Below are 14,863 nucleotides of genomic sequence, written 5' to 3'. Positions count from 1 at the left end.
GCGATAGCAGCAATTAACTCCCAGAGTCAATGGGGTAATGTTGTGTCTCCTGATAATCTGTTGCTGTTGTCTTTCATATGAGACTCTTACAGAGTCATTCACATAGAGAACACAATCAAAAAGCATCACGTGTTATAATTTGCTTGTTTCTGTGCACGTGTGTGTTGGGGTTGGGGTGGCGTGTGTGTGAGTGTGTGTTTGTGTGTGTGTGTGTGTGTGTGTGTGTGTGTGTGTGTGTGTGTGTGTGTGTGTGTGTGTGTGTGTGTGTGTGTGTGTATGTTTGAATGGTGCATTACTGGGTCATGAGGGAACATGATTGGTACAAAGTCCCATTTAGAAAGCACAACTCTTTACACGTTTCTCTTACTCTGTCCATTCTGAAGAACCTGATCTTAAGTGCAGGTAACTAACCGCTTTCTTTTTCTCTCTTTTTATAATTAATTAAATAGCATAGCAGGCTAAAAACTTGTTGAATAGTTTTGTATTGTTTTTTGGAGATTGTTTGAAGTGAAATATTCAATATGCATAATTGTAATGTGAAGTAAATTTATTGCTTTATATATTTGATTGATTTATTTAGAATGATATGATTTTCTATAAGTATCGTCCGGTTTGAAGGCAGACAAATATGAGATTGGGAAACTTGAGTAAAAAATAAAAACATGGCCTTATTTAATACGTGACGTAATTCATTTATCAGTAAGGACTCTAATCAAAAGACAATTAAAAAATAGAAGACTACTTTCTATGCAAATGCAACAATATGAAATGTTGCTCATGTTGTCATGTTTAGCATATCATTTTAGTTTTTACTTCTTTATTTTATTTCTTGCTCATTTATGTAATCATTTGAAGAGAGATTTCTTTTAGTTACCATTTTTGGTAAATGTCCCACTACAGTAAGTCTCTAAGCAGAGGAATTATAGTAAATACAGTCTTCATGGTATGCAAACCTCAAATAGATGTTTCCTTCAGTTCCAAACACAATGCTCATTATATTCATTCAAAGCACATTATCCTCAGATTCTTTGATATTTATAAACAGTTTTCCTCTATCAGGAAATGGGCGGTGATTTCTGAAAACCTCCTGAAAAAAGGTTGACAGGGGTCCTTCCTTTCGGCTGCATATTTTTTTGAAGGTTCAAATAATTTTCAAAGGTCCAGATGCACAATAATGCTAGCAAGAGCTACTTTATTATACTCACATTTGTTCACATACAGAATACCATGAGTGTGGAGAAGAAACAACCCAGGCAGCAATGCTGCTCCAAACAGAAGGTCAGTTATTCTCTCCCTTACAAACAACTCTTACAATTCAGTTTACATTTTTTTTTGTTATATTCTGTAAATAATTATACATAATTATGTAATAAGCAGACATAGTGAAGTTGTGTTATACAGAATCCTGACAGGTTTTTGTTACCTTTCTTACAATGTACTGTATATTCCCCTTTACATTCTAATTATGTCTATAATGTAGTAAGCATCATTCAAGATGCTGTGCAGTATGTAATAAACAAAATAAGCTTGAGGATTTTGACCTTCACATGTTGTATGTATCAACATTTTATAAGCTTTCTATAAAATGTGATTAATTATTTTTTCTAATTGGATTTAGAATGTAGGTAAATAAGTATAAAGATGCCAACATCAACAAATATTAAAAATCTAAAGGTCTACATTTACAAGGATTCAGAAAAAACAATCTGGATAAGTAAAACTTAAAATCTAAAATAATTCAAGTTCTAAAAAAAGAATTCTATATAGAATAAATGCAGCAAAAATCAATTTCTTTTTCAAATTTCACCTGATATGATTATAAAAAGGGCTCTAATTGTCTGAGAAGATTTCATACACATAGCAGTCATAATAAACAACACCCAAAAGGATAAAGCTAAAAATGTTTATAATATGCAATTGGACAGTTTACAAAACTGCAACTAATTTAGGCACCACTAACAATATAATAATAATAATAATAATAATAATAATAATAATAATAATAATAATAATAATAATAATAATAATAATAATAATAATAATAATATAGTTTTATTTAATTCTACACAAACTAACATAATGAAAGTAGTAGCTTTAAATCATCTTTGAAGTAATAGGAAGTGTGTATGTGTAGTATAATCTAATATATGCATTATTACTCAAATTAAATTTGACTTTGTATCAGAAGAAAAAGTATTTATTTAAACTGTATTTTAATTACATATAATATAATAAATGTAAATTAAATCCTAAATGAATTGCTGTCGATTTGCTACTTGATTGGCCAGATACACTTTTTGTTGTCAGTATTACAATATGTCATTTCATTTGTTTTTCTTTTTCATGTGTTTGTTCTAATGTTTGTGTGTTGTAGAGTTTTCTGGCCGCCTTGTCTTTTGTCTACTTTGCCAAAGCATTTCAGGGCAGTTACATGAAAAGCTCAGTGACACAGATTGAGAGACGCTTTGACATTCCCAGCACACAAATTGGATTCATTGATGGAAGCTTTGAAATTGGTAGGAAGAAAGATGTATAGTTCACCTATATATAGTAGCCCATCAGCTAACAGTGTGGCTTAACTTGTCATAACATGTTGCTGTCTGTCTCTCCAAATGACAAATGCTTTATTACTAAGAAAATTCCCTGCTGCTTGAAATTTTTATGTGTCTAAAGATCCAGGTGGGTGTTTTTCTTTCATAAACTGCTGGGATGCTTTATCTTCACTTGTATAGGCAACCTGTTGGTGATTGCATTTGTGAGTTATTTCGGAGCAAAACTTCACAGACCTAGACTGATTGGAGCAGGATGTCTGATCATGGCTACTGGTTCCTTCATCACTGCCCTGCCTCACTTTTTCCAGGGACCGTGAGTTACAATATAACTACATTCTGCAAATAATTACAGAGTAATCCAAATGCCGAGAAGAGATAAATAGTTCAAGGTCAATAACCCTAAAAATAACTTAACACAACACTAAGAAATTAACTGTTAACTAATTGTCTAAAAGTCTATATTCTCATGACTAACAAAAACTGAAATGCATGGTTATATGAGAAATTATATCTGTTAAAAAAGTAATACAATTAAAAAACTGTAGAAATGAGCTCAGAATTCCAGAAAGTGAGATCTCTGGTGACTGGTGTGGTGAGTGGATGTTACAGGACCACCTTTGTGAGTGTCCTTGACATTGATGATAAGAGGTGGCATCATCCGTTAACCATGGGTATAATTAAGATTATAGAAAGAAACAAATGCAAGTTTTCTGGCTTAAATATAACTGTATGTAGCAGACAACAAAGCAGACAAACAAGGAGCTACTGTATGGTGATACTTAGATGACAGACAAGTAATTGGCAGTCAGGAATAAACTAGACAAGACATACTTGAAGTAAACATGAAATAATCTGGGGTCAAAACATTAATCTAAATAGGCAGATAACAGCCCGATAACAAGCCACAGACACAACACAGGAAAAGTAAAACCGAGAGTCCAGATGAATGAATGGAAATTTAAAAATTTCAATGGAAAGTATAATTTGAGTGGTTTTGAGGTCATGTACCTCTACTCAGGCTACTCTGTGAAACAACAACGAATACTGTATGTACAGATTAAAGACTACATGTACAAACCCTGAAGTCAAATCAGTCTGGACTTTCCAAGTCAAAGCTGTAGACCACAGAGAAATGTGTACAGAGGGCAAGCACAGCAAACATACTGTAGCAAGATAAACAGTCCAAAGTCATTACTACAGAAACACGAGAGAACATGCTAAAGAAATAGAACATAAAAATAAAAATGTACTTACAGGACAGCAAACTCTATGAAACATAGCATTCATACAGGGAATGGGTAACATGTAATGTGAAGACAATAAAAGTGTTAAATATGGCATAGAGTATGCTTGTAGTGATGGCATTGTATTGCACGAATGTATGTGTAAATGTTTAGCATTATTAGAATAGTGCCTCAGTTGTAACTTGTCTTGGACAGGTACCAGTATGAGACGTCAATCACACATATCTCTGAATCCAATGAGACTGAATCCATTCTCCCATGTCTTCCAACTGGGAGCCATTCACAAGTGGATGAATCTAGCACAGCTGAAAGCCAAACAGGTCAGTGTCAGCCACTCTATACAATCAGAAATATAAAGAAATATAACACAACACAACATAACACAACATAATGTTTGAGAGAATAGGTGACTCACAAGGATATGAGCATACGTGTGTTTCTAACTTTTTCCCATAGCCTTATATCACACATACGATCAACAGAATGATGTCAGTTGGCAAAATACAGTAAAATTAGAGCACAATTAATTAAATACAGGTACGCACAGGCATACTTATTAATATTGCCCTATCTTTTTTCAGAGACATTTTAATTTACTTTAGCAGATGCAGTATCCTAATTGACTTACAACTGAGGTAATATAAACAAAGCGATATATCAAGCAGAGGACAAAGTGCACAATCTAGAGCTAAAGGAGCTAGTGTTAGTGCAGAATTTCTTTTGAATGGGGACAATTTAGGGGTTAGTTATGTGTTTATGAAAGGTGGGGACTTTTTTGAAGATTGATTGGAAGATCATTCTACCACTGATAGACATTCAGTGTAACGGTTCTTGAAAGGAACATCATGCCTCAATGAGAAGTCACAACAGGCATTGGTCATTTGCCGATCACAGGTTGTAGGAAGGAACATAAAGCAGGGATGTTTAGAGAGTGTTGAGGTAGGTGCTGTTCTAGACAGAGACTAAAACGCTTGTACTGTACTTGAGCATCAAGGCCTTGAATGTGATGCAGCTCTATGAAGCCAGTGGAAGGAGATGAAGAGAGGGGTGATGTGGGTCCTTTTGGGCTGGTTGAAAACAAGGTGCGCTGTAGCATTTTGAATCATCAGACGGGGACTGATGGCAACAGACCCCACTTTGTTTATCAAAAACATATTCCCCCTACAAACGCAACACAACACAACACAACACAACACAACACAACACAACACAACACAACACAACACAACATACCATTAAGTATTATTAGAAAATTGCAAGAAAAAATGCCTGGCACAGGGGAAAATTATGACTACTGTCTGAAACTCTGAACAAACCAAATGTGCATTGTTATTGATGTAACTTTTTTCTCTTCTCTACTTCCTTGTTTCCTGGATATTTACCAGGTAGCTTTATAGCTCCTACAACTGTAAATATGAATCAATTTTTAATTTATATGCAAATTTGTAAATTGTAAATATGAATGAATGTTTAATGATTTTAATGAATGTTAATGGATTTATTCAAATTTATTCTAATTATAATGATTATTTAAAAATCATCATCACATACTGATCCAAAAAAGACAAATCAACAATGAAAGCATGGGATGCTGTAATATAATATCAACACCTATTAGGCAGTGTCTATAATGTCTAAAATGTGACCTTTTGCAGAGTGTGAGAAAACGGCAGGATCCAATTTATGGGTCCTCGTGTTTCTGGGTAACATGCTACGAGGGATTGGGGAGACTCCAGTGATGCCTCTTGGAATGTCTTACATGGATGACTTTGCCAGAGAAGAGAACACAGCTTTATATATTGGTATGAAGAATCAGAACACACCCCAGGGCCTACCAATTTTTATAATAACCTTTTGCTTATTAGCTTGCAAATTACACTCACAAATTAATTATAGGTTCCACAATAAATTATGAATAATAACTTTGAAAAAGTGCTCATAATATCATGCTACTAAATGATATGCAGTGATATTGGAAATCAGTTTATATGTCAAAAGTAATCTCTCTCTCTCTCTGTCTCCATCTGTCTCCATCTGTCTCTCTCTCTCTCTCTCTCTCTCTCTCTCTCTCTCTCTCTCTCTCTCACACACACACACACACACACACACACACACACACACACACACACACACACACACACACACACTCTCTCTCTCTCTCTCTCTCTCTCTCTCTCTCTCTCTCTCTCTCTCTCTCTCTCTCTCTCTCTCTCTCTCTCTCTCTCACTAACCTAATTCCCTGACATGTGTACAGTGATAAGAATTGGTTTCATAATGGCTGATGCCACTGTATCCTTCTCTAAACACAGCATGTATACAGTGTTCTGGTATCCTGGGGCCTATGGTTGGCTTTATGCTGGGGTCCTTCTGCGCCAGAATTTATGTGGATTTTGGAGCTGTAGACTTAGGTAATATCTATCTATCTATCTATCTATCTATCTATCTATCTATCTATCTATCTATCTATCTATCTATCTATCTATCTATCTATCTATCTATCTATCTATCTATCTATCTATCCCTTTGTGTACATTTAACATCAGTTAAATCTGTTTTTCCACTCTGTGTCCACAGACCACATATCAATAACCCACAAAGACACACGTTGGGTTGGGGCCTGGTGGCTTGGTTTCATAATCACTGGTGCTGTGATGTTACTGGCTGGAATCCCATTCTGGTTCCTGCCCCGGTCACTACCTAAGCAAGCAGAGGGCAACGATAGGAAAGATCAACAAGTCCATCACAGCGAACAAGATTCTTTTATCCCAGTGGAGAGCACTTCACCACCTGAGAAAGCTGACCCTGTCAACATGGTCGCCATGGCCAAAGGTACTTCACTACTGATAAAATCCCTCTCAATAAATTAAAATAGTTTTAATAATTTGGTATTTACACACACACACACACACACACACACACACACACACACACACACACACACACACACACACACACACACACACACACACACACACACACACACACAAAGTAAAGTAAAGTAAAGTAAAACACCCAAATAAAAGGAAACTATTGTACAAGTTGTTAAGGGTGTTTGTATTATCCACATCATTAAAAATCTCCATTAAAAAAATTCTGATTACATGACTACCTGAAATAAGTAAAAGATTTCTGAATTGTTACTGTTCATTACACATAATCGTACATTGAAATGCCACTGGTTATATATCAGTATATCATGGGGGACTTCATTGGCCATCATTTAGGCAATACCTAAAGAATTATTAAATGCTTTTGTGTAAAGTGTATTATAGTGTAAGATGGTGTTTGTTGACTATGTATTTTGGTTAATACTATAGATTTCCTGCCATCTTTGAAGAGGCTTTTCAGTAACTATATATACGTGCTTATCATCTGCACTGGTTTGGTCCAGGTCAGCAGCTTTATTGGAATGATCACATTTAAGCCCAAGTACATGGAACAGGTTTATGGCCAGTCTCCATCCAAGGTTATCCTACTGATAGGTAAGTGTTTCCTTTTTCATAAATGTTGGAAATAAGTGACCTGATTTATTCATGTTTTTATTTAGACTATAAAGCTAAATCATAGAAAGAGTGTAGCCTTATACATTATAAAATTAGTATATAGTGGTTACGTGATTGACCCAACTGTCATGAAGTAGGAGTCTGAGACAGATGCAGTTGAGGCCGATTAAATACCCAGTAAACAAGTCAACAAGTAATGCTAAGGTAGAACATGAATGTCAACAGGTGAGCAACATTCTAAAGAACTAGAACAACAAACAATATTGGTAAAGTTCAGATGAGTACAAAAACAGAACGTTTGCATGTGTATTGGGATGTGTAGTCCTTATACCATTATTCTATCCTCATTTGATTTATACTGTACATTAATAAAAACATGTGTAGTGATACTACAGCTGTTTTTGGCAACACATTCATTGACTGTAAAATTCAGTTCATTGTAACAGACTGTAACCTGAGCTCAGTATCATACCAGGGACCCTGTGAGGCAGCAAAAATATCTGCTTCTGAATCAAGTCACCTAACATTAAAAAAGATTACTCATTAAAACATTTATAGAAATGCTTTATGGAACTGCTGTTACAAGCTCTGCTGCTTATACAAATCCCAATGCTTAAACTTCACTTAACACACATATTCAGGAAGGGCATCCGGAGTAAAACCTGTGCCAAATCTACTATGCAGGCCATGTGATCTGTGGCGACACCAAACAGGGAGCCGCCGGAAAATAAATAATTAAATAAAACAATAAATAAATGCACATATGTGCACATTATGCACAAACTGAACACCTAATAAATTGAACAAAACTGTCTGAAATTATAGGAGTAAAGGTTTTAGTGACTAAAGTATCATTTTATCTTTTCACTTCTGATAATATTTTCCTGTTTTATGTATACACACAAAACAAACCATTCACTTAAAACCGTCAAAAGTTAATCATTGTATTATAAAAATTAAAATTCCAATGTTTTTATGTATTTTTCAAGGAGATTTTTTTTCCTGTGTCTATCAGGCATTATGAATTTGCCTGCCGTGGCATTGGGAATTGTCTTAGGAGGCTTTGTGATGAAAAGGTTCCAACTGAGCGTACTTGGTGCAGCCAGGATGTCCATTTCCAGTTCTTTTATTGCTTTTGTTCTCATGCTGAGCCAGTTCTTCCTACACTGTGGAAATTCAGAGGTGGCGGGGCTTACTGTGTCCTATGAGGGGTAAATACAATCCCAGTGTTTGCCTACATACTTTACTTCTGTTTAATGGTCAGAAGGTGGGAATGTTTGTAATTTGTAAACCCTCAGTCTAATAAATGTGTACCTATAATCACGTGAATCAAATTTTGTGTAAAATAGAAAGAGCAATCAATATTTAAATAAGACTGAACATTAGAGTAAATATTACATAATGTTAATAACTTCCTGCTGAGTTAATAACCTCAATTACAGATATTGAAACGAGACAAAAAATTCCATATGTTGAATTCTTATATAAAACCTTCATGTACACATTCTATCATTATATATTATATACATAAAGCGTAGCACTGGTAATCACAGTTATTATTGATTAAATTAAAATAAATATAAAATAAAATGATAGGTTATGGGGTTTATTATCAACATGTAATGATGTAATAAATCAATTTAGATGTTATACATTTTTGTCATGTAGATGCATTTTGTACATCTGAGCCTCGTTGTCTAACTATGGCATTGTATGACTGTAGCTTGCTGTTATAAATTCCTTGAAAGTACATTAAGTATTTTCATCTTCATGTCAGTCTTTATGATAATTATTTAGTATTAGCAACTTCAATAACGCAAACACTCAAAATAAAATTGCTTTAAAATTTAGGTGGTATAATATGGATCTTAGTTCAATTATGTCAAATAGATTTTGAGCCCTGTTCTACTTGCTTCTTATTAATTTTATGTATTAAATAATAGTTACAGCTACTTGGTGATTTATTCCCTTTTGAACAACCAATGCTTATGATGATTTTGGGCTCTGTTTCTCCGTCAGTTTTCCGAACATTTCCACCCAGCAGCAGAGTTTGGTGTCCCAGTGTAACTCAGGGTGCTCCTGCTCTCTGAAACACTGGGATCCAGTATGTGCCTACAATGGCCTGACATATTCAACACCCTGCCTTGCAGGTTGCCAAAGCTCCACTGGATACGCCAAGGAAATGGTGAGCCTCTCTGTTTCAAATAGATTCCTCTTCAACGCATAGACACAGGCATAATGCCTTACTGAATGTTCCATCAATTTGGTCATGGTCATGGTCATTTTAGCTATGTATCTGCACTAGCTTCTGGCAGGAGAAAGATCAACTTCAAAGATCAACTTCTTGAATAACAAAAAAAAAAAAATACATTCTTAAGCCTTAAGAAATTCAATATGCCTAACTGCCATTTGGATTTTCTTAGTGTATTTATAAACATTTATTAATATCTGTTATTAAAATCCCCATTACTCATGCTGTTTGAATTGGATAAAAAATAACATGGAGGCCTGGGGTAATTATCTTGTTTACAGGTGCTACTGTATGATTTTATTGACTTCTGGATTGGCCGTGTTTATATTTTCCTCCATTTTGTTTGGAAAAAATTACAGGCCAAATTATGTTCTGCCAAACTCGGTGCTTGTAATTTTCCCTGCAGAGGTCATTTCATGTTGAGAAAAAGGTTTTTGTGCTGCATTTGCTGTATTTAGTGTTGTTGCATGTGCTTCAGCAACCCTCCCTCAGACACTTCCCAAATAATAAAATGAAAAATTTATGTTTTTATAAGAGACACTCAGCCAAATATACTTGTTCTGGGGTAAAACCTTAATTACAGTACACACACTACCAGGGAAAGCATTTTGAAGAGGAGCAAGAAAACAAAAATAAAGTGTTCCAGCAGGAACAAGAATAAGAATTACTTTATATCCACATATGTTCAATATCAACTTTTTTTCTTCATAAATAATGATTCATTCACTGCCAATTCCTTAACTGCTAACCATTTACACGTAGCATTTTACATGAGATATTTAAGGAACTCTGATTTTTTGTTCTTGTTTTTTCAAAGGTCTTTCACAACTGCTCATGTGTTGCTGAAGCACCGCTACCTAGTATAAACATGTCTGCAGTGTTGGGGCAGTGTCCACGCAAGGACAACTGTGACTACATATTTAAGATATACATGGCGATGACTGTATTAGGGGCCTTTGTCACAGCCAGTGCAGCCACTCCTGGATATATTGTTCTGCTCAGGTAAGCCACTCAGAAATTTGGTATGTTTGCCTTTAAGCATATCAGATGTTGGTGAAGATAATCGTTTCCTTTACCTTTTAGGTCTATTCAACCAGACTTAAAGTCTTTGGCCCTTGGAATGCAGATGTTGATAGTCAGGACTCTGGGTAAGATGATTAGCATTTCACTTCTTTTCAACATTTAGATAATGCTGACGACAATGCAAGATAACCCTACTATAGTTTTTGATATAATCACGGATTATTTTCAGGTGGAATCCCGCCTCCAGTATATTTTGGAGCTTTGATTGACAGGACATGTCTGAAGTGGGGAACAAAGCGATGTGGAGGCCGAGGTGCATGTCGACTCTACAACACTGATGCATTTAGGTAAATACCTGCATATTAAAAACAACAACAGCAAAATACAAATATGTTATTGCATCAGCACTAGATTGAGGAATAGTGTGTTTGATGTGTTATGGCTATTGGCTTTTTTTTTAAGCAGAAAATGTTTAGAACATATATCATCAATAGTATGCAATACACACACATCATATGTGTGTGTGTGTGTGTGTGTGTGTGTGTGTGTGTGTGTGTGTGTGTGTGTGTGTGTGTGTGTGTGTGTGTGTACTTTTAGTATAACGTAGATCAAGAACTACATCATAGACATCAAAATCTGTCGTGAACAACATGGTAAGACATTTTTACATGACTGTTTTTACCCTCCAGAGTGACTTTCTTGGGACTCATCTACGGATTGTCTGCTCTGGCCTTGCTGCTCTTGGTACTACTGTATAAAAGACTATCACACCAACAACAACAGCTGGCACTGCAAAACCAGACCAAAGACTTAGATCCAGAAGCCAACAACATGTCCAAGAATAATGGAAATGCCCCATCAGCTATTGTCAAGTGCAAGGAAGAGCTGGATAGAGAGACCAGTATCTGAATTCTTATGTGGCAAAATCGAACATGTTCTATAAGCTCTTATGCTGATTACATGATGAAAATCTTGTACAGTGTACAGTTTGTGACGGGAGCTTTTCTGTGCTAGGAATTATCTTACAAGTATGTGTTCCTGAAATTGCTCGTTATAACACACGCTCTTGAGCCATAAATGTATTGTAATCAGTATTTTTGTGACATCTTTAATAATACCTTCTAATTTTTTTTCATTTGTATCTAATTGTTTTATAGATTTAAAATGATAATGTAAGGAGATCTGATAAAAAGTGAATTAGTGGATTTTTACAGATTATAATTCTGACCTTAACCTTTATGTTTCTTTGATTTTAGAGCTGCAATTATACAGTGTATGTCACCAGTTTTACAAAATGTATTACACATTGACTGACCAGAAGTGTTAAGAAAGGTGTATATTTAAGTCTCTGTAACTATTAAAAATAGGTTTTTAATAATAACTATCTGGATGGAGCTGACAAAAAAACAAAATACACACAAGAGGTCATTTCAAAAGATATTAGATAGTAGATATAGATAGTTTTCTGATTATTAGTTTTTAAATATCTCTAAATATTTTTCAGCTTTTGTTTTTTACTACTGTTTGGAATGGTTTGGAAGACTCCAAAAATTGATGTAATGATGTTTAGAAGGTTGGCCATCTGTTAGGGCCAGTGAGAGTGAACTTGTAACTACATTTATAAACACTTTTAGCTAGTGTTTATAAGTTTATCTTGTTACCAATATGGAGCTATGCCAATAGTATTATTGTCCTGTTAGATCAGGTTGTGACCAAGTTGTCTTGAAGTGTTTCTTCAGTATTTATAGATAATACTCAGGATAATTCTCAGGATTCCATCTACTGTACTTACTGAAGAGCACCAGTAAAACACAGCATGATGCTGTCACCTTTTTACTTCAGACTTGGGATACTGTTCTTCAGCTTAATAGGCTTACCCTTCACGTCATGAATACATAATAATTATTTGTGACCTAACAGTTATATGTTTTGTTTAATTTGACCAGAGATTAAGTCTTCATCTTGCTAATCACCTGCAACCTTCAGTCTGGGTTTTTTTCCTAGTTTAGTGCTTCCATTCTGCAGGTCTTCCACAACTGTAGTCGAGTGTTGAATGCACCAGTAGAGGGAAGCATTGCTGTGTCTCTTGTCCAGTGTCGGGACAGATCAGCTTGGAGCAGCAGGTTCCACTATTCCAGTTCCACTACTGGAAAGGCAAGGTCATCTCTATTGATTTTGCTAAACATTTGGGTTTAAGATGATTAGATCAACATAAAATGACATCAGACATTCAGCTTTAAATTTCTGATATTTAAAATCTTAGATATTAACCATTTAAAACATGGCACTTTTCCTGGTAAACCACCCAATTTTTAACCTTTATTTTCCTTTATATGACATAAAATCTTTCTCCTGCCATTAAATTTTTATTTTATTTTAATTAATCATGATTTTTTTGTTGTTTGTTCCATTTCTAAGGACATCCGTTTTGTTTCTACTACTTGCTGAATAGGCTAAATGTAGAAGAAACATCCATATGGATCAGTGTGTTGTATTTCTGATGGAGCAACAAACTCAGAGACATGAGTCTGACGACTGATGGCTATATAGGAATAGAATGACAAACCATTGCCTGTCTTATATATATACACACACTGTATAGCATTTAGTGTTCCCCCAGAGTCATCTATGAAAAAAATCTTTGTTTGTGTTTGTCTTCCTAAAATTGAGGAGTACACAAATTTTCCAGAGAAGCCGGATGTTTCGTATAAATGTCGTAAGCAAATATGTAGACAATCTTTCCAGAGAAGCAGGACGTTTAAGTTTAATATCCTTCATCAGCAAACATGTAGACAATGTTTCCAAAGGAACAATTTCATTTTGGAATGAGTTTTCCTTATCGCCTTAATGTCTATTACTGGACAGTGAAATTCTTTTGTTTTGCTATCTCATTTCATTTCCATCATTTAGCAGACGCCCTTATCCACGGCGACTTACATTTTCATCTAATTTTTATACAACTGAGCAATTGAGGGTTAAGGGCCTTGCTCAGGGGCCCAGTAGTGGCAGCTTGGTGGACATACAGTAGGAACTCACAACCTTCTGATTGGTAGCCCAACACCTTAAGCACTAGGTTACCACATCCCACATGTATCTGGTTATACACGGATGACACTTGGGGATTAAGTAGATTAAAAGGTACAACATAATATTATATATTATTTACTTAAATTCACTTTAAGTCTGTTTCAATGCCAACATGTTCATGATTCCTGCACAAGCAATTCCTCTGCCTAATAATGCACAGCAAAATGTACTGAAATTCAGCATAGTTTGAATTGCTATTTGTAATAATTTTTTTATGACATTTACAACAGACAGTAGACCTAACCCTAACCCACTAAGAAAGCAGGGCCAATTTACATCTATTTAAATTCAACTCTTTTAAAATGTGTTTTTGTCATGATATATGCCGCTTGCTATGTTACCATGTCGTCTTTTATCAATAGTCTCACAGAATTATCAACCATGATTAAATCACCGCCTGACCCCACAGAAATTGATCAGGCGACTGAGTCAGCATTCTGCTAGTTTAAAAGAAACCTAGAAAAGATTGTAGCACAACTGTTATTCTCAAACCTACATAAGAATAACATTCATGAAATGTATTATTCAGGATTTAGGCCCCATCATAGCTCAACATCAGCGCTGGTTAAAGTGGTAAATGACCTACTACTTGCCTCTGGGCAGTTAGCTTTCTGTTGTTTAATCTTGTGGTTTTTGACACCATCCATCATACTATTTCCCTGATAGATTAGAACATAGAGTTGTGGTTAAGGGAACAGCCCTTTCGTGCATCAGGTCTTATTTGACTGATTGTTATCAGTTTGTAGATGGTGACTATGCATACACCAAGATAGGTTTTTAAAGGTTCTTTTTTAGTCACTGTTAGAAACTGTTGATTTCTATATACAGTATGCTACTTCTAGGCACAATTATTTCTAAACATAGTATTAGCTTCCACTGTTATACCATGGACACAAAGTTGTTCCAACAAAGCCAGATTAATAAAGTTGATTATAAGTAAGCTTTTTGAGTTGGTTGGTCTGTTTGTTTCATTATTGCAACAGTAAAAGACCTTGTATAATTATTGAGTCCTTTCATTGGAAACTCATGTATTACTAGGATATCCTTCTTTCATTGCTGAGATAAGAAATATGTCACATATTCATACTTTTGTAACCTCTAGGCTAGCTAGCTAGCTAGCTAGCTAGCTAGATAGATAGATAGATAGATAGATAGATAGATAGATAGATAGATAGATAGATAGATAGATAGATAGATAGATAG

The 14,863-nt window shown here is 35.1% G+C and overlaps 1 protein-coding gene across 1 annotated transcript; it reads left to right on the top strand.

Moving 5' to 3' along the window:
• Window positions 1-298: 298 nt before the first annotated feature.
• LOC113655860 (solute carrier organic anion transporter family member 1C1-like) lies at window positions 299-12,957 on the top strand. Its single transcript, XM_027166688.2, has 15 exons — window positions 299-402; window positions 1,222-1,278; window positions 2,375-2,516; window positions 2,733-2,865; window positions 3,992-4,116; window positions 5,452-5,598; window positions 6,106-6,204; window positions 6,371-6,625; window positions 7,114-7,278; window positions 8,315-8,510; window positions 9,319-9,484; window positions 10,368-10,552; window positions 10,634-10,698; window positions 10,803-10,920; window positions 11,263-12,957. Exons 2-15 carry the CDS (start codon window positions 1,228-1,230, stop codon window positions 11,480-11,482), a joined length of 2,067 nt encoding a protein of 688 aa, XP_027022489.1. The 5' UTR covers window positions 299-402; window positions 1,222-1,227; the 3' UTR covers window positions 11,483-12,957.
• The last annotated feature ends 1,906 nt before the right edge of the window (window positions 12,958-14,863 follow it).

Source organism: Tachysurus fulvidraco, chromosome 19 (assembly GCF_022655615.1).
Source record: "Tachysurus fulvidraco isolate hzauxx_2018 chromosome 19, HZAU_PFXX_2.0, whole genome shotgun sequence".
Classification (NCBI taxonomy): domain Eukaryota; kingdom Metazoa; phylum Chordata; class Actinopteri; order Siluriformes; family Bagridae; genus Tachysurus; species Tachysurus fulvidraco.
This window is presented reverse-complemented; position numbering and strand designations above follow the sequence as displayed.